This window comes from Conger conger, chromosome 16, assembly GCF_963514075.1.
Source record: "Conger conger chromosome 16, fConCon1.1, whole genome shotgun sequence".
Classification (NCBI taxonomy): domain Eukaryota; kingdom Metazoa; phylum Chordata; class Actinopteri; order Anguilliformes; family Congridae; genus Conger; species Conger conger.
The window spans coordinates 8,005,400-8,030,593 of NC_083775.1; the positions used below are offsets into that span (position 1 = coordinate 8,005,400).

The 25,194-nt window shown below is 46.3% G+C and overlaps 1 protein-coding gene across 1 annotated transcript in view; it reads left to right on the top strand.

Annotated features, from left to right (window-relative positions):
• Window positions 1–9,441: 9,441 nt before the first annotated feature.
• The window catches only part of wnk4b (WNK lysine deficient protein kinase 4b), a 61,177-nt gene continuing 45,424 nt past the window's right edge, over window positions 9,442–25,194 (top strand). Inside the window, exon 1 of the mRNA XM_061223947.1 lies at window positions 9,442–11,098. Coding sequence (XP_061079931.1) covers window positions 10,469–11,098 — 630 coding nt within the window. The 5' untranslated portion in view covers window positions 9,442–10,468. The remainder of the gene's footprint in view (window positions 11,099–25,194) is intronic.

Genomic DNA, 25,194 nt, shown 5'->3' on the forward strand with positions numbered 1-25,194 from the left:
GATTGCGGTGGCATGGTGCAGGGATCTCGCTTTCGAGGAGAGGAAATGACTTCTGCTCATCACACCCGGTTGTTGTGGGTGGTGTGGAAATCCAGAAGGCATGTTCAAAGGTCACTTATCTCCCCATTCAGAGCTTGGCTTTACTGGCCGAGGGAGGCCATTTTGTGTGTGGGGGCGCTTTGTGAGGGAGGCCATTTTGTGTGCGGGGGCGCTTTGTGAGTGCAGGAGATAGCAGGGACATTTCCTCCCGGGCTTCTGAACCCTCGTCCCATTGGCTGACGAGAGCTGGCAGAGACTTTGGCGACATCAGCGCTCTCTTTGAACCGGGCACCAGCAGTCCAGGTGCACTGATAAGGACAAAACAGACCACAGATTCCTCTGCCGATTTTATCACGTAAAATGGTGACACTTTCATTGGCTCCACAGTTTTCCTTTTTTCAGTCGACATTCATTTCCCTGCTGTAAAATCCAGCTTTCCCTGCTGTAGAATCCAGCTATGACCGCCTTCACATAAGCAGCGACCGGCTGTTTCATAACCTCGCTTGAGCTGGTCAAACCGTGTTAGGCATGGAGCTGATCTGAACTGGTCAACCAGGTACCCGCAGTTTCAAAACATAGCTTGAGCTGGTCAAACGGTGTTGAGTGTGGAGCTGGTCTGAGCTGGTCAACCAGCTACCAGCTGTTTCAAAACATAGCTTGAGCTGGTCAAACCGTGTTGAGCGTGGAGCTGGTCTGAGCTGGTCAGACCAGCTACCAGCCGTTTCAAAACCGAGCTTGAGCTGTTGTGTTTTCGAGTTTCCGAATGCATCAGCGCGGTTTTTCGGTACCGAAGCTCACGACTGCTGTCTGTCCTGGTCCCACGGTGGTGGAATGTCAGAATGGCAGAGTCTCTGACCTCCTTCAAGCGCAGACTGAAGACCCATCTCTTCAGGCTACACCTTTCCCTCCCCAACTCACAATCACTGTGATTAGCCTTAGACCGTAATGGCACTTATGTATAGATATCGTTACTTCTATAGGTATTGTCGTTTTTATTGGCTGTTGTATTCTAGCTGCCAACAGTGGAATGCTAGTTTGAAGTTTGATTGTACTCTTCAAGGGTTCTGAATTTCTGCATGTTTACACGAGGACTCGGAACTGTACTGTCCTCTCAGGTCTACTTTTGCACTTGTTCTTGTGATCGATCTGCACTTTGTCGTACGTCGCTCTGGATAAGAGCGTCTGCTAAACGCCACGTAACGAAGCGTATTCGAGGGCAGATGAAGCAGGAATAACCCGGGAGAAGCCGGAATAAGCGTTTCGGGAAACGGGAGGTCTGTGGTGAATGCAGCCGGGCTCGGCTCAGCTCCGTGACATCGGCGCAGCGCGACCCCGCACCACCTCTCCGCCCGTTCCGCCAATTAGCCCCGCCGCGGCGAGGGCAGGACGAGGGGCCCACCTCCCCCTCGGGGGGCGCTGATTAGCGATCGCTTTTCGCGGGCCGCGCTCCGCATGGCAACGGAGTCCGGTTGCTAGGGGCGAGCCCCCTCCCCGCACGCTCGTCTCGACGGGCGGACTGTCATCGGAATTCCCCCGGCGACGGGTCGTCACGCGCCGCCGTTTCCATGGTGACGCGTGAGGGCTGCGCCCATGGCAGTTGGGTCGGGGGTGAAATACACGCACGCCTGTCAAGAGATCAGTCTGAACCTACGGTTAGTCATCGAGAAGACGGGCTACACAGCATCTGACAATTCCCAAAGGAACATTCATGTGCTTCATATGTAAAGCAACACTACCCTACTAGCTGATTTGGACTATAATGAGTTTTTTTTTTACAGGTATTTATTATTTTTTCTTCAAGCAACAACCCTGTGAATGCCCAAACCATTGTAAAGCTGGTAGGTAACTATCTGTAATATTCTTCATCATACACAAAAGCTATCTGGGCCAATCAAACACACAGGCCTATGGCAAAACATAAATAATACTTACATTTTTAAAACCACAGTTATTAAACCGTGCCTATAAAAGTCGGTTTTGGAGAAGCCATTTTGCTGACCTCTAGTGGTCACAAGAGCAATGCGACCAGTTCATGCAGAATACATTAGAACAGTGTTTACCGTGCTTTTATAACCCAGAGTTTCATATCAGAGCAGAAATATAATAATAATAATCTAAATTTAGGCCATAGAGTCATCCGAGGGAATGATTTGTACTGATGACCATTCAGAGGAAAAATGTTGTTTTTGGACATCCTGCTGGCCACAGAAATAGGCCCCATTGTACTCTTGGTATTGATCTGTAAGATGATGTCAGAGAAACAGATACAGTTAAATATAGTTTAGAACTTCAGAAGAACCAAAGCGACCTTAATGGCTGGTCAAGGAGAATAAGCGAATGGATGACAAACCTGCTGAAGCTCAAGCTAGGTTTTGAAACAGCTGGTAGCTGGTTGTCCAGTTCAGACCAGCTGACCACCATTTGACCAGCTACCAGCTCAGACAAGCTACCAGCACTAGTTGGTCAACCAGCTCATATCCATCGAGAGCAGCTTTTTGTATTTTGCAAGGAATTGATGGCTGTGATTAGACAAAGACTATAGCCTACAACTCGACATAAGCCAGAACACCCTGAACTAAAAAATGCTAAACAATGACAGAAAGTATTCAGGCTACTGCAATTCTTATGTTGTAGCTATAACATATGGAACATACTGGTCAGGAATGTCGTTAACACCGTAGCCTATTTGATAGACAAAACTTATTTAACTTTAATGTAAACCCGCTTTTCTTTGTTAGCGCGGTGCTTCAACTCTACGTCTTTTGGTTTGCCTCTACCTCATTTTTGACCATTTTTTATCGCAAGATCGCGTTAAATAAATATTGCAAGCCAGGAGCCCTCATAAAACCCGGATTTCATAGTTTCCATGGAAACGGTCTCAAACGTACAAGCGAACATGAATTTTAAAACATTCACAAATAACCTTCCAAGGGTTTTTTTTTTTCACAGCTGTCAAAAGCGAGCTACAGTACCTCCTCTGGGCAGCCCGCTTAGACCCGCTCTCCTAGCAACCGCGTTTAATCTTCACAGATACCGTGGGACGCCTGGTAGTGGGCGGAGTTGGGCGCACGGCAAACGTTACGGATAGGCGTGTTCCAGGTCATTGTTGTTGTCGCTGAAAACGTTATTATACGTACCTTGTCTAAATGGGGGTATTCCGCTTGTACCACAACAAACAGCTTCAAGTCCTGCAATGATAAAGGTTTAAAGAAAGAACATCTTGAGTTTTGGAATTTAGGTTTGCTGCTTTTTTTCGTCAGTAGCTACTAACTGGCATTAACACTTTAAGAATTGTTCCGTGACTTCCACAGAACCTCAATGAGCAAATTATCGCAAAAACACAAAAAAACATTTTGTAACAGACTAGGCAGGTGAAAAGATAGAAGAGTTTATGTTCAGTGGGCTATGTGTTGGATTCCCTAATGACTTGAGAATCACACATCATCCATCCCTGAACATAATAACTTCGGTCAAACATCCTGCAGCTAACAGGCTACTGTCGTTTAATTTCTCGCTGTTTAAACCTCTGAACGCACGGATGGAGCGGGAGAAGTCTGAGTCCGTCGCTGTGTTTATGTGTTCTGGCTCGCACTGTATTTTAGTGCTGATTAATGGCCGTGTACATCCGCCTGTCTAACGTTCTTAGGGCTTTACATAACGTGATGTGACACCGCGAGGTGTCGGAGACTGCGACTTCGTGTTTAAACTGAATACATTTTAAAAAGGCGTGTGTGCGTGTGGATTTGATGCTGATGTCGGGAGAAGGGACGGAGTTGTAATTGACTGACAGCGAGGCGCGGATGGACAGGCCTAATCGCTCCGCCGTGTTCCCCCGCTGTTCCGAGCCCGATAATGAGACATAATGAAGATTGATCGCCAGTCGGCATTCCAAACGGCGCTGAACGTTCACGGAGCGGTAGCGTTATGCATTAGCTCAGGGACAGGCGGCCGTTCGTCACGGAGAGACAATCCTGGTTTTGTTCACGCGGAACCCCTCAACAACATTCATCCATCCATCGTTCACTACACCGCTAAGGGGCGGCCTGGGTTGTTTGGGGTGGCGGCTCGAACACAAACTAACATACAGAGAGGCTATGACAGCACTACTCCCTGCGCCACTGTGCCACCCTCCCTCAACACCACCATTGGCTGAATTGTGTGGCTTAATGGAAGCATGTGACCATGTTATGCAGCTACCCAGTGTTAAATCTTCACTTACAGGAATGTGCAGACTCAGACTCTTAATAATCAATTCAACTTAAGTCACGCTATACGACCAAGATCCAGAAACATCTCAGGCACTCCAGGGCGAAGGTAGCCGACCACTGTAGTCTGTCAGGATGGGTGGGCATGTATTAATTATGTGTCTTGTGCGTGATTGTTAATCGTTTCATTGTGAATTGCTTTTGGCATTAGTGTTTGTAGACAGTCATGCCAATAAAGCATTGTTGAATTTCATTCAATTGAAATGAGAGAAAGAGAAAGAGAGAACAGAAAATGGTGGCATCGTTTTGCAGATGTCTTGGGTCTCCAAAGACCATGGAACCACAGCTCTGTAGTAATTGAAACACTATCTGGGAAAGTGAGAGAATCATCGTAGTGGCCATTATCTTTCCTTCGTTGCGTTACAATTTGTGTTAAAGTTGTTTTGAAATGATGATGCGGATGATGGAGCCGAGGTTTTTAACTGCCAGATAATGTTTAGCAAAACTACTTTGCAGAGTTACTTTGCTAGATAACAAGCTAGCCATGGGCCGGCGGGATGAAGGAGGAGGTGTACAGAACTAAGAGCGCAGAGAACAGGAGGTGTACAGAACTAGGATCTCAGAGAGGAGGAGGTGTACGGAACCAGGAGTTCAGAGAACAGGAGGTGTACAGAACTAGGATCTCAGAGAGGAGGAGGTGTACAGAACTAGGATCTCAGAGAGGGGGAGGTGTATGGAACCAGGAGCGGAGAGAGGGAGGTGTACCGAACCAGGAGCATAGAGAGGAGGAGGTGTACAGAAAATTAAATATTTAAGTGATGAACCTGACTTGAGAAAATCATTAAAATAAAGTTTTTAGGTAGTTGTTAGCGTATGTCGCTCTGGATAAGAGCGTCTCTGTACTTCTCTCCCAGTGTGTTTATAATTGGGTTGAATTACTTCTCTGGCAATTAAAAAAATTGCAATATGAGAATCGGATAAGGATTTCTCGGCATCGCTGAAATATATCTCACATAACAGACACGTGGACATTCAGATATCCCAGTTGGTTTCCTAGAAAAGAGCAGAAATGCTGTGTAGTTCCGTGATTACATTGCAATATGTTGATCGTTTAAGGTAAAGAATTTAGAACATGCAAATTTAGCCAGACTGGCTCAAGATTAAAAACCATATTTTGAAATTACCTAGAATTATTATTGTCTCCGTATTCTGTATATATTTATTTCAAAGAATCAGATTGCAGTTCTAGTTAAGCTCCACCAGATGGCAGAATTCTGCTTGGAACTGCAGCATATTCTGCTCTATTACAACTGTTGAATATCCGGCAGTTTATGCAACAGTTGTGAAAAGAAAGTGGATTTCTTAACTTTTTTATATTAATTAGGAAATGTAATAAATGACATGCTTCAAGGCATTTCTGAATTAGTTCCTTCTCTGAATCTTTGGAAAGTATGACTACTGTAAAATATTATAAAGATGTACAGTATTTGGTGCCCTTTGATTCTGTTATCTTTCGATTTTTTAAATATATATAATTAATTATGGTTGTGTATCTCTAATGCCTGTTTTTTGTATTTTATATTTTTTCCACCATAATGAAAAAGAATAAACAGCAGATATTTTACATTTATAATGTTCAACATTAATTATGCGAGACAATGTATAAATCATGAAGAAATCTTTAAGTCAGGATATAGGTTTCATTTAATTGTAATTTCATGGTTTACATGTTTGCCGTGCTTAAAATGCCAATGTGTAAATGGGGGCACTGTAGCCTAGTGGCGAAGTGGCTTGACTGGGACCCAGAAGGTTGGTGGTTCAAGCCCCAGTGTAGCCACGATAAGATCAGTGAATCCGTAGGCACTTGAACAAGGCCCTGAACCCCATATTGCTCCAGGGGAGACGATAAAAGCGTCAGCTGAATAACTGTAAAAAATGCATGTACAATAACAATGAGCATTAATTAACTTACTTATTAATGAGGTACGTACGCTCACGTCGTACAATGTATATGAAACGGGTGCGTTCTGAAAGACTGCCGTTCTGTTCAGACTGAGGAGCACGCTGTCCCTCTCAGTGCTGGGTCGTTGTGTTCTGTTCCCGAGTCAATCCCACCGACACGGCAGGGGTGAGTTCAGCCGGGCCGGGCCGAGGCGTAGAGAACACGCTGTACCCCGTCTCCATTCCGCGGAGGAGACGGGGAAAAAACTCCCGCGCAGATAAATGGAAAAGCGCTGCTTTCTGAGTAATGATTACGTGATTACGTGATTATGACGCTCACGATCTGTGGCTGCTCTCTGGGTGTGGGGGGGATGGGGGGGCGTTTCTGTGACTCGGCAGAAGGGCTCCCGCCCAGCTGGGTGATTGGCGGCCCACGTCCGCGGGGGGCCGGTGGCTGCCGCGGGAGGCGCGTGTTACCGCTGATAACGCCCCCCCCCCCCCCCCTCCCCATGACAGGTGGGGCCGCCCTGTGACTCAGCAGATAGCAGCAGAGCCTCCTCAAACACCCAGCTCCTCAAAAAGCACACCAAACACCCTGCTCCTCAAAAAGCACACCAAACACCCTGCTCCTCTAAAAGCACACCAAACACCACACTCCTCAAAAAGCACACCAAACACCCCGTCCCTCTAAAAGCACACCAAACACCACACTCCTCTAAAAGCACACCAAACACCCCGTCCCTCTAAAAGCACACCAAACACCCCGTCCCTCTAAAAGCACACCAAACACCCCGTCCCTCTAAAAGCACACCAAACACCCCGTCCCTCTAAAAGCACACCAAACACCACACTCCTCTAAAAGCACACCAAACACCCCGTCCCTCTAAAAGCACACCAAACACCACACTCCTCTAAAAGCACACCAAACACCATTCCCCCAAACACACACCATTCCCCCAAACACACACCATTCCTCCAAACACACATCGTTCCTCCAGACGTCCCATGCTGGCCGTGTCTCTCTACCCTGTAAAAATGACTGTTTTAAAACGGGTTTTAGTCTTGGTATCTTAAGATCTCATTTTCTCTCTCAAGTAGAAAATATTTCTCACCCTATTGGCAAATCTTGAAATCAGTCAAACAGTCTTACCTTATTATTATTCCTCTTATTAATCTTTTTGTTTTTATTTAGTAAAAAAGTAAAATAAATAAGATTTTATATCAATCTAAGACTCAAATACTTTTACTTATTTTTTGTCTTTTTTGCAGTGTAAATCCAAGGGAAAGGGGAAAAGACCGTATGAAACACAGGGTTTGTTGTCAGATATTAAACACATCATGTATGATATGTATCATCTTTACTGTTTCCTAACTACTGTCAAATTTCACAGGAAATGAGGGCCTGTCAGCGACCCACCTGAATGGAAAGGTCATGTGACCCTGATCTCTATCAGGGCCATTGTTCTGGCTCTCACCTGCTGAATGGAAGTGCTTTCTCCTCCCTGGGTGTGTGTGACATCCTCACCATATGTTCTGCGTGCAGCAGAGGAAGCTGCCGCACCTGCCCGGATGGGGAACGTTGACCGTTGTTCAGCGCAGTCTCAGGAGAAAGGGATCCAGCGGCTCTGCTGTGTCCTCAGCAGGGATCCACGTTGCACGGTCCCCGAGGGCCGACACCTTCTGCTTCTGCTTCCCCCATGGCTAACTGCCTGAGCCACGGGGGGCGACGTGGCTCAGGCAGTAAGAGCGGTCGTCTGGCAGTCGGAGGGTCGCCGGTTCGATCCCCCGCCCGGGCTGTGTCGAAGTGTCTCTGAGCAAGACACCTAAGCCCCAAATGCTCCTGACGAGCTGGTCGGCGCCTTGCATGGCAGCCAATCGCCGTCGGTGTGTGAGTGTGTGTATGAATGGGTGAATGGAGAAGCATCAATTGTACAGCGCTTTGGATAAAGGCGCTATATAAATGCCTGCCATTTACCATTCTCCACCCTCCCTTTACCTGGGTCAGGTGTGATCACCCTCCCTTTACCTGGGAGTCAGGTTTGTTCACCCTCCCTTTACCTGGGTCAGGTGTGAAGACATCCTGGACAATCAGGAGCACTGGAGATAGATTCTGAGTTGAGGGTCCCTGCCATAGAGGAACCCTCCCCAGCTGAAGGGTTCTTTGTTGGGGATACTGGGTTCCATATATCACTAGAAAGGGTTCCCCTGAGTAGACAAGCCAATGCAGCCTTTTTCAGAGTGTGGAGAAGGGGCTTACCTGCCCACTGTGTGCCGCACAGACACCATTAGGCGTGTGGGGAACCCCACAGACACCGTTAGGCGTGTGGGCATTGCACAGTCATCGTTAGGCGTGTGGGGGGCCCCACAGTCACCGTTAGGCGGTTCCGTGACCTGCCGTGAACCGGTCACATGGTCCATATCCTCGCTGCTGTTTCCCGCCCTGGTCCGCCTCGGCCGGATTCCAGGGACAGCTCCGGGGAAGAGGCGGGAACGGGAGGGGGGTTTGGGAATGCGTGTCACAGAGAGAGTCTGTGTGGAGAAAACCACAACAATCCGTGTCCGCACAGAACGTACTCTTCAGACACAACGTTAGCTTTCTCGAAGCAGTGCGAGTTCAACAAAGTTCAATTCAGTCAATAAAAAAATGAATTGATATTTACTTCTAAGAAATGCCCATGGCCTTGACTGAGGATTTTTCAGTGGATTAACTGAAGAGAAATAATTTTTTTACAACTGACTGAATTAAAATGTAACCAATCCCAGTGCTGAAAGAGACCAGACTAATCTTTGTATGTTTTCTTCAGTTTCCTGAGAAGAAGGCTATTTCTGGCTTAGTTATACCTTGTGTTTGATGATTTAGAGTTGTTTTCTGGCTGAGTTATACCTTGTGTTTGATGATTTAGAGTTGTTTTCTGGCTGAGTTATACCTCGTGTTTGATGATTTAGAGGGTGGGAGAACTGAACGAAAAAACAATTCAACTAAAAAACAAAAAGCTCCATCTCAAAAAGCATATTTTCTGATTTTGCACATATTTCCCCCAAGATAACCCACCACAAGAATGAAACGTAGGGAAACTCAGTCTTTATCTTCCGCTACATTCAGGATAAATCGCTTCATGCAGAACATCTAGTCTCTGAAACTAACCACAAAAAAAGCCTGTAATCTTTTCTAGTAGAAAGACGGGCTTATCTACAGCCGGAATTGCCATATGCTAGTCCTATATTAAGACACAGGCTGAAGAAGGCAGGTGTGCGCATTTGACCTTTTGCATGCTACCAGTGGAATGCGTCGTTTTATTGCCAGTCCAGACACGTGTTTAAGCGTCCTTCTTTCAAATGGTGATCTCGCATTAAAATGTATCGCGAAGTGTAACCCGTAAACTACGATGGACAAAAAATTGTGGGGTTATGCATAAGCAAGCATTCGTTATGTGTGCTAACTGAACTGCAGTCAACCTCGCTAGCACGATGCTATTCTGGGACAGTAACACTGAGAACTGAATGATGGGTCACCTCTCGGTGCGGTTTATGTTACTCTATTTCTCAAGACCCGCGCACAATCGGGAAAGGTGTTCCAGGAGGAGGAGGAGCCGCGCGGGCGCGCACACGGTGCACGGCTCGCCGTCCGCACAGTGTTGACACCGAAGGCAGTGAGTCAAAACGCTTGGAGAGGTGACTGCCGACGGGCGTGAAGCGCGGAGAGAGCACGGTTTGGGAATACATGGATTGAACGCTATTTTATTTTTATTTTTTCAAGATTTCCGGATTGGATTATATTTGCGGATGTTTATAATAACTTTAATTTTAAATGTAAAGTGCGACTTTCAGATATTCGTTCCGTGAGCGCGGAGATCGCGAAAATTGTTTATTTATCTAAATCTATTTTGAAACTTCGTTCTGTTAAATCACTGTGTTAGTGCCTTTAAAAACAACACTGTTTTATATTAACAGTAATATCGACTGCGTTACCTATTCGTATTTTTCCAGTAAGAAACATAAAATATAGGCAAAAAGGCATATCGTTATTTATAGTTTTTTTTAATTGCGAATTGGAATACTTTTTACAACGTAATAGATATTTGTGTAATTTTACAAAACAAGCTAATTTCTCCTTGTATTATAGGGTGTCATTTCTTTTATTAGCCTAGGCTACTTGTAACAATGTTCATGTGCGTGACCAATATCACTCTAGCCCTTTAAATCAACACAGAATTAAGTAGCCCAATACCAAATAGTAGTAGACCGTTTCTGACTTATATAAGGTTCGGTATTGCGTCTTTACAATGTCTCAAACTGAAGTAGATCTTGCGGGACATAGCTTCCCCAAACTACCTGTAGGTTTGGACGACGATTCTCGCCTGTCCACCAGATTGCCCCCGCGGCGACGGAGACACTCGGCAAACTCGAGACGAAACTCTTACAGATTAAACAAATTAAATAGCATGGATCTCGACTCGCAAGTTTACGACGGGCCTCTTTCTAAGACACTTTCCTGGTCCGCTGATAACATTTCATCCGAGTCCAGTGCGGACGAGAAGAAGATTGACACGACGCCACCTGCACCTCTTGCCTCTAGTCCCGATCCTAAAAGCAACGCCTCCCTCGGTTCCCACACTCCAGACCCTATTCCTTCCATTAACGATTGGCAAACGAGGGAGCGAAGCGAAAGCACGCCGGACAGCTCCGACAGTTCGGACGAAATCACTCAAAAAAAGGTGACTTTATCGCGCACCCCATTCGACAGCAAATGGGACCAAGAAGAGAAGGATGAAATCGAGACCAAAGCCGTGGCGACGTCACATGACGGCAGGTTCCTCAAATTCAACATTGAAATCGGGAGAGGGTCGTTCAAGACAGTATACAAAGGCCTGGACACGGAGACGACGGTGGAAGTGGCCTGGTGCGAACTACAGGTAAGAAAAAGCAACATTAAAATGTCATATCTCCCCCACGCTGCTCATATGATGGGGCAACGGTCGCACTGACGCTGTAAACACAGCATGGATTTAAAAAAACATTCGCGCGGAGTATTAAAGCATCCTCTTTCACCCCCTCTCTTAAACCGGTGTGAAATTGATAGCTAGATTTGAACCAGTCTCTAAAACTGTGCCAGAGCTTTGTGTTGACATCAGCATGATTTATGAGGAGATGGTTAAGTTCCAGCACCTGACGTTGTAAGACCACAAACAAACATACTGGCAAACGGTCACGTTTATTAAACCTTAGCGCAGTTCTTGGAATTAACCCTCACCCTGTGCTGATCATTTTTCAGGACCCAAAGTTTGTGGGTACAGATTATTTGACCCCCCTCCCAACTGCATCTAAGTCCCCCCCACCCCGCCTCTGCCCCCTGACTGCCTGTGTTCGAGAAAGACTCGTCAGTGCAGGGTGTAATTTAAGTGACCACTCACTGTAATTAAGTGGGAAGTGGCAAAGAGGACACATCTGGGTTTTCAGTGCTAATGCATTGATCAGGAGGCCTGTTCACTGATCAATGCACCCCCCCCTCCCCCCACCAAAACACTTTCATTTCAAACCCGTGTTTTTATTCCCAAACACTTTCATTTCATACCTGTGTTTTTACTCTACAGGCACTGAGCTGCAGGAGCCAGTGTCAATATGACTTCTCCTGATTGTTGATAATCCAGGTTGTCATGACAACTGGCATTTAACAGCTATTCCCTGTGACAAGGACAGTGGGGCCTGTATCAAGGATTGGGGACAAAAAAAAGAAAGAAAAAAAACACATTTATTTTAGTCAAGCAAATTGAATCAAATAGTGCAGATTGTGTTTAACTTCTTAGCTGATAATGGACACACCAGCTCAGGAAAGACCTTCTTATCAGTCTGAGAGATGGCACACTTTCATACTGTGTTTTGTGTTACTACTTTTTGCTTTACTTTCAACACATTTTACGGCAAAGGTACTACCTTTGTGCGATATGAACATACGATTTACGAGTTACAAAGGGAAACTTTTTACACAAAATGTGTCACATTTACATGACATTACATTACATTACATTACATTAATGGCATTTTGCAGACGCTCTTATCCAGAGGGATGTACAGTTGATTAGACTAAGCAGGAGACAATCCTCCCCTGGGGCAATGCAGGGTTAAGGGCCCAACGGCTGAGTGGATCTTGTTGTGGTTGCACCGGGGGTCGAACCACCGACCTTGCGGGTCCCAGTCATGTACCTTAGCCACTACGCTACGGGCCGCCCTGACCACTAAACTACAGGCCGTGTTGTACTTAACTACACATGGAGGTGTGTTAAAAATAACAAGTTATGAGATTGTGTTGTTTTTAACACGTCTGTCCTGAGAGTGCTGGAAGGCCCTAACAGTCTTGTGTGGGCTGTTGTGGGGCTGACATGCCAGTGCCTTGCGGAGAAGCAGAAGGGGGCCCAAGCTGTCTACAAGTTCTTAACTCCTGTAATCTCTCCGCATTCACCAAAATCCAGCCATCCCTGCACCTCACTCCAACATGTACACAACCGTGGTTAACAGCAGTACCTCCCGTCCTCTCCCACCGAAATTGAGAGGTGTGGGAGCATGTCATGAATATATATTTTTTTATTTAACGTCGGTGAAATAGGCTTTAGGTTGAGAGAAAGGGTCAGCGTTACGACTGAATTGACTTTTCTCAAGCGGCGGACCAAAGAGAGGTCGTGCGCGTGACACATTGTGTAGCTCGGCTTCAGGTAGTTCTGACCGGAAGGATTCAGGTGACAGCTGTCGAACAGGAGGATGAGGATGCGCGATGCCTAACGGCTTTTCCTCGGCCTCGTTCTCTTTGGTTGACAGCGAGCGGAAGGCAGGCTACGCTCAGTTATAGCCGCAGGCTTAGCGCCAGATACGTAACCGGAGCCCCCTCGAACACCAGCCGGGCAGCAGCGAGTCGGGGCTGGAGGGGGGAGTGGCGAGGTCGGGAAGGCGTCGTTTTAAAATGGACCCCGTGGTCCGGTGATGGATGGCGATGACAAGGATCCCTCAGCTCTGAACGGTCATGTGTCATTGTCGTATTACAGCAGGTTGATATTACAAGACTCTATACCGGCACGTCCCTGAAGGGGGTGTGAAGGGGGGGGGAAACGTTATTGGCCTTAATTTGATAAATTCTTCAGTAGGCTACCGCAAACTGAAATCTTTTTTCCGTCAGCCTTTTCCATTTATTAGCCTAATTGTTTATTTTTTACCACCTGTAGAGTGGGACCGAGCTAATCCACTTGTAACCTTTTCTTTTTCCTTTTTACCCATAATACCCTGTTTAATTAGTCCGATCAATCACTAGCCCGTCCAGGCTGCCCTGGCGACAGTGGTTTATGACGCCGGAGACGGTTTCCCCTCTGTGCGAGCCGGACCTCCACTGCTCAGCGCTCTAATCACGGCTAATGAAATTGAAGGACACGGCCGCAAAGGCTTGGCATATGACGCGGAGATCACAGCCAACGCTGGTTCACGTGTACCGGACGATATTGTCGCTCCGGGCGGCTAAAGTCATAGCCTACGTGTCGGTTTTGGAGAGACGTATTCACCCCTAATACTTTCATATGAATCGGTCCCAAGCTCATTATGCTTGTGAGACTTGACATTTGAATACGCGAGCAGTGCGTCTCCCCCCAAAGCTGAAATGAAACCCACGCCAATGGCTTGAGGCGGCGTGAAGGACTGAACATGAGACCAGTGCACACTGAGTACCAAGGTAAATACTGTGGAAAAAAACGGAATAAACGCAGATTAAAATGTGAATCCCTTGTGCTAACACGGCAGCTTCCGTCAACGGCGAAGCAACATCAGTAATTACTGTTTTGCAACTGCTGTTTTCGTTCTTGTGTTGCAGGTTTGAAGAAGGTTCAGTCATTATGTCCCCCCCGGAGTTCTGCCACAATGGCACGTCATATAATTCCATGAGCCATATCAAAAAAAAAAAAAAGAAGCAAAGTGAGTTTACGGATTACGGTGCTGGAAAGTTACAGCAGCCAGCTGATCATGAGGGAACTGCATGCTGCCCCGTTATCAACGGACTCTCGGCCTGCAGCGGTCCTAGCGCTCGCATTGTTGTCGCCGAGCGCGAGCCTACACGTTTTTAAAAGTCTGACCCGTTACATTTTCAGCCGTTATTTATCGTTTATTTTTTTCCTTTGACGGGTGCGAATCATTTTTCATTTATCAATGTGATGGAACACAGAAGTCTTTATTTGCTCTTATCACTGAGCAGATATGAAAAGGCTCGATTACTCTCAAAACGGAGCAGTGGGTTTTTAGATAAGGAAGTGGGAGGGTCACTGAGGATGCGCAAGCATTCGGGCAGCTTTTTGGCTTTGTACACCTGTTGCAATTCGCAGGTACACATGAATAGACCTTAACAAAACACGAACAAAACACTGTTTTGCTTTAGGCGAGATCTCATTGTAATGCATACGGGACTCTCGCAGTCCTATTATGTAGAATTTAAGCAGTGGCATTTTTTATTTAGGCTTTTTCTTGCCTCGCTTGTGTTTAGATCTCAGGGGAGTGTAAAGTATCTGTGCTTTTTGTAGCAGCCCATGCATTGCCGGACAGCTGAACTGCTGAGAGTAAAAATGCAATTAATAAATCAGGAAATTAATTATGACAAATATTGTAGTTGTAATGCCAGCATGAGTGGGTGTTTGAAAATGTGTAGGTCTGGACTTATTCAACATATGTCCTTGACAAACGCTTATTTTTTCTGCAAACCACAGATTGGAGAGCTCCGTAATGGCCAAAATAAACAAGTTTTTGTTTTGAAGAGCATTTCTCGAATAAAGAGATTGCTCATTTGGAAGTCAACGTCAAGGGCAAATGTTGATTCAATCCAAGCAGTACTTACAAAGCAGTCAAATCAGATTTCCGGTAGAGTGACATTTCCAATATGATACTTTATACTTTGTATAATGCTGTTTTGCCCTTTACGGAAGACGTGTTGCTGCTTCTCTGGTGACATCTGAAGCTACGCCATCACCCAGCCGCCACACGTGAGACTGAAACCTGCAGCACCCAGGCCAGGGACAGTCAAATCCCTTCTTTACCCATTTCTCCCGGGTCATTAACTGAACAATTAGTGCTCCCGATTGGCCAGACTGAGCTCACAGCTGCCTCTCCCAGGTAACGGGCGTGAATTGAGGAACAGGGATTTAGGCCGGACAGCCTTCACTTTCGGCAAGCGCCCGAGCACATTTGGGATGAAGCTTCATTCAGTGCTTCAAGATATTTTGATATATATTCCATATATCTTATCAATTGCTTATCAAATATAAAGACAAATGCAATCAGCTTTAGCAAACTAACGAACCGCTTTGAAAAAAGAATTCTACTGGCAGTCTGAGGGGCAAATTTGGCCGGCCATGTTTTAACCCATAGATCCCCAGGAGACACAGAGGAAGGCATTGTCAGTGTGCATTATAAAGGGTCACACTGCCTGGGTCTGCAGCTACAGAGAATAGCTGGATGTCTTTTATACATTATATATGCGTGGAAATGTTTGGACAGTACTCCCCCCAAATCTGGCCCTCATATAACAGACATTGAAAAAAGGTTCTGTCGGGACCTTAACAGATACCTTCTGAACAGACTCTCAGGTCCAAAGTGTACGCGCAATATCAGATGTATAATAAACTTTATGAAAGTCATAAACAGCCGTATCCAGCGATTGATGTCGTCCAGAAGTTACGAGACGGCGATCCCTGGTTTAGACACTTGCAGAAGAAAAAAAAAACAAAAAACACACAATCATTCGGAGTCAGCTGAAACCCAAACCCTCTCGTTTCCAATTCCTCCAAAGATGGCTGCCCTTCTGCTCCTGCTCGAGAAAGACTGCCCCCCAAACACAGCTGCGTTTTCTGGATTTGTTCGGATATAAAACGCAATGAGTACTTTTGTAGCTTCTGAGTTTGCACGTTTTTAGCCAAGGCTTCAATACCTTGACATATTTTTTTTGATATATAATATGTTCAGTATACTCCATTTTCATAAGGGGTTGTAAAATTCTTTTCAGGAACAATAGCTTCACATATCCTATAAAAAATCTCTGCTGTCTAATCACCGCTAATCACAAATTGTTTTCTGAAGGCACACATAAACAAAAGCCTGTATTGCTGGACCTGGAGCTTTGCTTAAAGCGTTTATTGCAGTCTAGCTGTTTTACAGCTCTGTCTGATTCCAACATGTGTCTATTGCCCCCCAGCAATAACCTGCTGCATGTTCCAGTTGCCAATAACAACAGGTCTGTTCTGCTGTTGCACAATGGACCACAGGCTGTCCATCATCAGAAGCCTTGCCTTTACGTTTCCTTCCAGAATGAAGTGCTCTGTGTGTGTGCATGTGTGATCTGTGTGTGTGTGTTTGTGTGTGTGTGTGTGTGTGTTATGCGTTTCATGGAGCTCTGTCTTCAGTTGCTGCAGCATTCCTGGCAGATGCAGAGAGTGTAATTTCTTATCAGGGTCATTCACAGTTTAAGGTGTGAGGTCACAGATACATGATCAGAATGTTCTTAACTGAACGTTCTAATGCTGATGTGACAATCACTACTTGCAGCGGAGTTCTAGAACACAAACTTGGAATTCAAAGCAGTAGAGTTCCAGAACACAGACTTCAGAGGGTTAAAATGTCCTAGGACCTGAGTGTACTGTGAAGACCCCTCCACACTGGGCTGGTTGATACTGTTGCCAGGGGTGATAACTTTCACCAGTCCGGTGAGACAAATTTCTGATTCAGACCATTTCAAAAAGTGCGTTTTTTTCAGAGCCTGAATAGAGTCACAACAATGTAAACACTCATGCATCCGCTGATCAGAAGGGATACAACACTGCATTATGGGAACATTAACAGGGCATAGTTATTGTGGTAAAGCACTTTATTTGTAAGCTTACTAAGTTTTGTCACATCGTAAAGACATTTACAGGTCTGAGGCCTCTTGGCTCATCAGGACTGTAAAGGTGAATCATTGGTTTGTTCTCCCGGTTAATGTAAGCAAACGAGATGGCCATCCCTCCTTAAACCAACAGCACCTGCTGCCTGCTCTGCACTTCCTCTTGAACAGACGGGTCTGTGGGAACCGAGCTGCAGGCAGAGGAGAGCAGCAGAGCCTGGCTGTGGGTGTTAAAAAACAGTAGAAAACAGGACTTGTAGCTTCATTATTCAATATCGGTGAAACACTGTAGTACAAGGCACAAAGATTGTTACCATCTTGCTACTTTATGTGTGTGTGTGTGCATGCGTGCGTGTGTGTGTGCGTATGTGAGTGTGTGTGTGTGCGTGTGTGCGTATGTGAGTGTGTGTGTGCGTATGTGAGTGCGTGTGTGCGTACGGCTGACAGTGGCAGTTATGTTCATACTTCCCTTATTTTCTGTTACGCTTCAGTGAAGTGATGCCCTGCACTCTCTTTCTCCCCCCTCTTCCCAACTCTCTCTCCCTCCCTCTCCCTCTCCCTCTCCCTCCCTCTCCCTCTCTCTCTCTCTCTCTCTCCCTCCCTCTCCCTCTCTCTCCCTCTCACACACAAACAAACAAATGCTGACAATCAGAAAAGCAACTTATGTGAGCCAGATTAATTTCCCAGTTCAGTGCAACCACAATAACATCTGTCAGATGATTCCGCTCTTGCAAGCAGATTTTGAGGTGTGTGTGTGTGCGTGTGTGTGTTTAATTCAATGTGTCTGACATTATATCAAAAAGTTTAGAAAAATGACAGTGACAAGTTTTTGAACAAAGTTTCTAACAAAACTCATATTTTATAGCTTTTTCCAGTTCGGAGCTCACAGCAACTGCAAAAGCGCCCAGTGACATCACACTTAAGTGTGCACCTAGAACTGCTCACTGCTCACTGCGTCAATATCTCGGCCAACAGGAAGTCTGCAAGGTCTTCCATTCTCATTCTGCCCTGATCCCCTGAGGCTGAGAGAGACAGAGGGAGGGAGAGGGAGAGGGAGAAAGAGGGAGAGGAAGAGAGAGAGAGGGAGAGAGAAACAGAGAGAGAGAGAGACAGACACAGAGAGAGAGAGAGTGATAAACAGACAGCATCTGGAAGTGAAGTGGAGAGGGAGAGATCATTTATCCACTTCCTGATGCCGTCTGTTTAACCCTTTCAGTGCCAAGCCCAGTATGAAGTGGCTCCACCCAAATCCCGAGGGATTTTGGCTTTGGTTGAGAAAGCTGAGAACGTTGAGAGAATTTAGGAGGGTTTTAATATGGGATCAAAACAATAGCGGCATTCCAATAGCAGTCGTTTTGATTGGTTGAAAAGGTATAAGGTGGAGAGTGCTGTATGGCACTCTTGGGATTTTGCGGTAGTTACGCTTGAGTGCCGTATGCCACTCTTGGGACTGAAAGGGTGAATGGCTGGCGGAGCACTGATTGGCAGTTCTGTACGGATGAACTGCGGCCAGATTAATGGAGAATGGACTTCAGAAAGCAGTTGGCAGGCGGGCATGATATCACCAGATTCAATGAGTTCTCGAGTCGTTTTGGTCAAAGCAAATTAACGTTGGTCAGTATTACATCATGTTTGCGATTTTCAGACGGTTCAGGTACTTTGTGTTAGCTCCGTGATTTTCCAAGCCTTCTCTGCTCAGACCATTGTGCATGAGTTTTTATTCCAAGCTTCAATAAGGTTTGACGTTTTTTCTCGGTGTAAGGCCTGTTTGTGCTTGTGAAACCACACGGGAATTTCTCACCTGTTTAATCTGCGCCCCTGTTGATGTGCTACACCGCGGTCTATATTCTGAAACAGCAGTTTCATTATTTCACAGTAATTAGAGACATTTATCTTTGAATTCAGGATGACAGCCTTCCCTGACAACTGGCCACAGAACCATAACTGACATCTGCAAAACAAAACCTTGTGTTCCAGAAGCACACTGATAGGCCTGTTAAAGAGGCATAAATATTAGGTAGCAAGCTGTTTAAATACTCACTGGCCACTTTATTAGGTACGTTAATGTCTTGATCTCATCAGCCAATCATGCGGCAGCAACTCGGTGCATAAAAAGCATACAGACATGGGCAAGAGGTTCAGCTGTTGTTCAGACCAAGCATCAGAATGGAGAGTCTAAGTGACCGGGTGATTGTTGGTGCTACATTTAACTGTGCCATCGTGCCAAGACCGGTCTGAATCAAGTGAACAGATGCACAAGAGAAGGCTGCTCTTTTTAAAGGACAATCACTCATTTGACTGATGACACAGTCGGATATGCGGACAGAGAAATGCAGGGGGACACGCCCAGCCTCTGTCCTGCTCTCACCAGTAACTTCCTCTAAAGTCACCAGACCCGCCAGGCCCTGAGTAGGATCCCACGGGGAAGACTGCCATTACCCTGACCCAGAAAGCCTGGAGCCCTGTCGATTTCCATCAGCAGAGCAAACGGCAAACAGCAAACAGCCCGCTGCAGCCCACTCACAGTCCAGTCACAGTCCAGTCACGGCCCACCGCACTGGCCACTGCACTGCCCAGTCACAGTCCAGTCACAGTCCAGTCACAGTCCAGTCACGGCCCACCGCACTGGCCACTGCACTGCCCAGTCACAGTCCAGTCACAGTCCAGTCACATTCCAGTCACAGCCCACGGCATAGCTCACTGCATAGCTCACTGCACTGCCCAGTCACAGCCCAGACACTGCCTAGTGCACAGCCCACTGCATAGCCCAGTCACAACCCAGTCACCATGCACTGCACAGCCCAGTCACTGCCCAGATACTGCCAGGCTTCTGCAGCCACAGCCAGGATACAGCAGTGTGAATCTGCCCTCATCCCCTGAAGTGGCTCTCAGCTGCTCGACCCGTTCAGTGAGAGATTTAATGACATTAATTAACGAGCATGTGGTTCTGCCAATCCGATAAAAACTTAAACATTAAATTAAAGAGCACGTGCCTCACCCAGTCAAATTAAAGATTTGATGCCATTCATGTGTACTTGGTTTCCAAGAGGGCTTTGCTTGTGCATTGAATTCACAATCAATGTAAAAACGATTCAAAATGACAATTAAACCAGTTCACTCTGACTGAATATTTTTTTTGAATGAAACCACTTCCATTTTAACTCAAACCTACATGCTGCAAACAACTGTGTGGTCCTGACCCTGCCCCTCAGGAAGCCCGGCCAATCAGATTCAGAAAACAAACAGCTGTTTTGGAATCATTGGAATCTCCAACTTTAGATTGTCATTGCTTTTTCATGATGAAAACATAAAAATTAAAATTAAAAAATAGAATATGTAGCCTAAATCTTTTACATTGAAAACATCAGCAGTACTGGGTAAGGTGCTTGATCGCATGGTTGGAGGTTCAATCCCCAGCTGTTGGGCCCTTCAGTTTAACTCCACATTGCCCCAGGGGGGATTGGCTCCTGCTTAGTCTAATCAACTGTAAGTCGCTTTGCTTAGTTTGCTTTGTCTAATCAATATATATAAAGCTTCTGTAGACACAACGGGATTGGTTGTTTGGCCATCTTGTCCAGAGCAGGCAGGGATGTGATTTAATGGTGTCGTCCTGCTCTAAATCTGTTCGTATTGAAATTCAATTCTGCTGTTAGCAGAACAACAGACCAATCATTTCACTCAGCTAAACCACTTCAAGGCAGTGGTGCAGATTTTGGGTCAGCAAAACAACAGTTCAGCTTCCAAACCATGGTCTCCCCTGGTGTAAAATCCAGCTATGACCAGCTTGAAATACCAGCTACCAGCTGTTTCAAAACCTAGCTTGAGCTGTTTGTTTCAGCAGGGTCATTAAGAATATTTGGAATGGCTATAATTGTAAAACAAAAACACACACCCACACACACACACACACACACACACACACACACACAATGGGAATTGTACATTCAGTAACTCACCACACAGGTAGATCAGCCTTTTTTACTGACCAAACCATACATCGTTCACAAAGCGTAATCAGGCTAATCAGAAACAGATCCAGTACACTACCCTGTTGATCTGATGGAACTCCGGGTTCCATCTCTGGGTATATGTAAGTCCTGCCCCTTTCTCTGTTCTATAACCAAACCCGCAGTACTTATTATAACAATACACCGGCCACCTGAGGCATCTGTCTCTGTTTCTCCCAGCTGGCCACTCTCTTTATCACCAAATATGACAGAATAATTTAAAAAATTTTAAATTGAAAAATAATTTAAAAGATTTGAGCATCCATATCAGCAACAATGCGGACTCTTAAGGGTGTGGAATTCATGAATCGACTTGAAAGCCTTGAACTTACTCAACATTCAATCCAATTTTATTTGTATAACGCTTTTCACGGGAGACTGTCCCAAAGACACTTTACAGAGGAACACAGAAGGGACTTAAACATATCAGCCATAAGCCCCCAAATAGCATATGAGGTAAACTACTCCCTTATGGGGAGAAAAGCCCTCAAACAGTGGTGATGGGCAGGAATCTCGGGAGGAACCAGACTATAGGGGCATGCCCATCCTCAGCTGGCCTATAGATTTCATGCATTAAACTAGCAGGTAAACTAGAAAGTCCATATGGAGGGACGTAAAGGTCACCAAGGCCACTCATTGGCATTGGAACTAGTGAGAAAGTGTTAGAGTCTCATACTCCTGAAAGCTGTGGCAGAAAGAGACTTCTCTGAGATTGTAAGTTCCTTTGATCCTTGTGGTGTGAGCTGCTCAATAGTTGAGGTGGTTATCGCCTTCAATAACAACCTGATTAGCACACTGAAGAAAGCTACCCCACTCAAGGCTAAAAAGAGGTCATGTGACAAAACTTCTCCTGTTGTTATTATTGTTATTATTATGATTACATGAATGGCATTTGGCAGATGCTCTTATCCAGAGCGACGTGCAACAAAGTGCAAAGTGCATACCCATAACCAGGGATAAGTGCGCTGAAAGACCCTAGAGGGAAGTACAATTTCAACTGCTACCTGCACAACAAAGATAAGGACCAGGGCCTATTTGATCATCGTATTTTTTATTTTACTTTTTTATCTTTCCCGTAATACCGTTACATGCAAATGTATGAACAAACCGCTTACCTAGCCAAACACCGTTTACCTAGCCAAACAAAACATCCTAATACACAAGTAAATATCACAGGTAAAGACAACAATGAAGGTTTACAGGGAGGTAGGGAGGGACAGGGAGAGGTGCAGCTTGAAGAGGTGGCAAGAGATTCTGCTGTTCCACCGCCGTGGAGCCGGAACAGACAGTAGTTGTGAGCGCGAGAAAGCCAGGATGTACACAGCATGCAGTGTTTAAAGAAATGTGCTCTAAAGGCTGCAGTGAGGGGGTTTGAAGGGAAAACCCTGCCTGTTCTCAGGACTGCAGTGAGGGGGTTTAAAAGGGAAACCCTGCCTGTTCCCAGGGCTGCAGTGAGGGGGTTTAAAAGGGAAACCCTGCTTGTTCTCAGGGCTGCAGTGAGGGGGTTTAAAAAGAGAAACCCTGCTTGTTCTCAGGACTGCAGTGAGGGGGTTTAAAAGGGAAACCCTGCTTGTTCTCAGGGCTGCAGTGAGGGGGTTTGAAGGGAAACCCTGCCTGTTCCCAGGGCTGCAGTGAGGGGGTTTAAAAGGGAAACCCTGCCTGTTCTCAGGACTGCAGTGATGGGATTTAAAAAGGGAAACCCTGCTTGTTCTCAGGGCTGCAGTGATGGGATTTTTAGGGAAAACCCTGCCTGTTCCCAGGGCTGCAGTGAGGGGGTTTAAAAGGGAAAACCCTGCCTGTTCCCAGGAGTCCGATGACAGGGGTTAAAAGGAAAACTGCCTGTGCCAAGGACTCTCGATGACAGGGGTCAAAAGGGAAAGTTGGCACGCTTGCGCAGTGTTGGATCACTCCTTTTCCAGTCAGCAGCACGGCCCCAGTGCTGTAACACAGCGTGATAATGAGCCTGAGAATGACGCTCATCTCCAGCGTACAGAGAGGGGGGGTCAGACATATGATCCAGGCCAGGTCTGGCAGTGAGATGGATTTCAAAGTTCTGTAACTGTGTAACAGATTTGTGACATTTTCCGGTCTTTTTCTCATGAAATAAATGGGAAATTTGCACACGATAGCCGTAAGTATAAAAGTCTAACACTTGGGTTACATTTTAGAGCATTTTATTGGACAACATTTTTTGCTAGTTGGGCAACCCTACCTATAGACTGCGTAGCATATGCACTGTTTATATACGGTACGCGTATAACATTACACCTGTATAAGGACTGCCGCGAACACAGGTGTCTGACCATACATCACAGCCTGCACCTCTTCCAAAGATCATTCCGCTGTTTGCTTCCCAAATGCACCCCGATCTATCACATCATCTGCGGTGAGTTGCTCAGCGGACCGGAGTCTAAAAATCTTAACCATCCCTTTAAGATGAGCTCTCTACGAATCATTGAGCTGGGCATCGGAGACATCACTGCTGTTGATCTGTATTCACTGAGCAGACCCACTGCTGAACTGAATGTACTTACTGCATGCCAGATCTGGACGCTAAACAGGCTCGTTCGACTTGAGGTTATTAATCAGATATTTCTTGTGCTAAATCCGATTTCCCAGTAATTGAGCCACGGTACCATATTATCGATCTTTTCCCATACGAAGGTTAAGAGCCAACATAGACTGTATATGGGGGGGATATGGGAGGTTAATTATATAATGTAAAGGGCAAACTGAATAAAAGAAAATAAAACTCAGTTTAAGGAAGCTGGTTCTGATTGGATGCTTGGATGGTGACATCACTGGGTTCGATCAGTACCCGATACTGTGCTAATGAAAAGACCAGCTGAGTCATACTGCTTATGTTCCGCCCCCAGCCACAGACTTATGCCTTCTGTCAGGGTAATGATCTGCGGTTAATATAAAATATATACCAGAGAGAGAAGCATGCTGATAACCACCACTAGAATTAATCCAAAGGTGACTGTGTGCGGTTAATTATGTGGGGGGCGGCCTGTAGCGTAGTGGCTAAGGTACATGACTGGGACCCGCAAGGTCGGTTCAATCCCCGGTGTAGCCACACTAACCACAATAAGATCCGCGCAGCCGTTGGGCTTAGTCTAAGCAACTGCAAGTCACTTTGGAAAAAAGCGTCAGCCACATGACATGACATGTAATGTAATGACTACAGGAAGTGTCCATCAATCAGCATTGGAGATGTGGGCAGTGTTATGTTTATGAATATTATTATGAATTTTATTAATATTATATACAGTACATATGTTATTTTATTTGTTACCCACATGCCCCACCATCACCGCAGGAATCAGGTGACATCACAGCGGTCTTACACCTATTCTGCTCCACGGTCTGTTCCCACGGTGAGCGTCGACCGGGCGTACGCTCCAGACAGCGAACGCTCGCAGCAAACATTTACTGCTCACCGATTTTAAATTAACGTTCCGTTTGGTTCGCCGCCAGCATACAAGTGGATGCGGCTTCGGCCCAACGAAGCCAGCTAGCTCGTTTGTTGCTAACGTTAGCCAACGCTCGCCGGTAACGGTGCGTGGACGTGCCTGCACGGCCGTAGCGAACTGCGTTTCCCGCCACTCCCGCGGAAGGCGGTCAGACCGCCGGCCCGGGCGATGTCCCGCGGCGACCGCGGCACCGGTGTTTGTTTTCCGTCGGCCGCGCCAAATCCTCTCGGCTCCGTTCGGCCCTCTCCCGTTCTTTCTAACCGGCCGTTCTGCCCACAGAGGACTGTGAATGGATGCGGTGTGCCGGGCGTCACGGTCCAATGGCAGTGGGAGCGTTGGTTTCTTACCCCTCATGCCAAGCGCACTAGTCTCTACCCGCCTGCCTGCTGTTCATGTCTCCAGAGCAGCGTTACCCCCCCCCGGGAGGAGCGGTGTCTTGCCTGGCAGAGCCACATCGCCCTGGAACACAAAGTGCAGGGTATCTGTGGACGTGTGACCCAGGCAGAGCCACATCGCCCTGGAACACAAAGTGCAGGGTATCTGTGGACGTGTGACACCTAACCCCCAAACGCTCCTGACGAGCTGGTCGGGGCCTTGCATGGCAGCCGATCGCTGTTGGTGTGTGAGTGCAT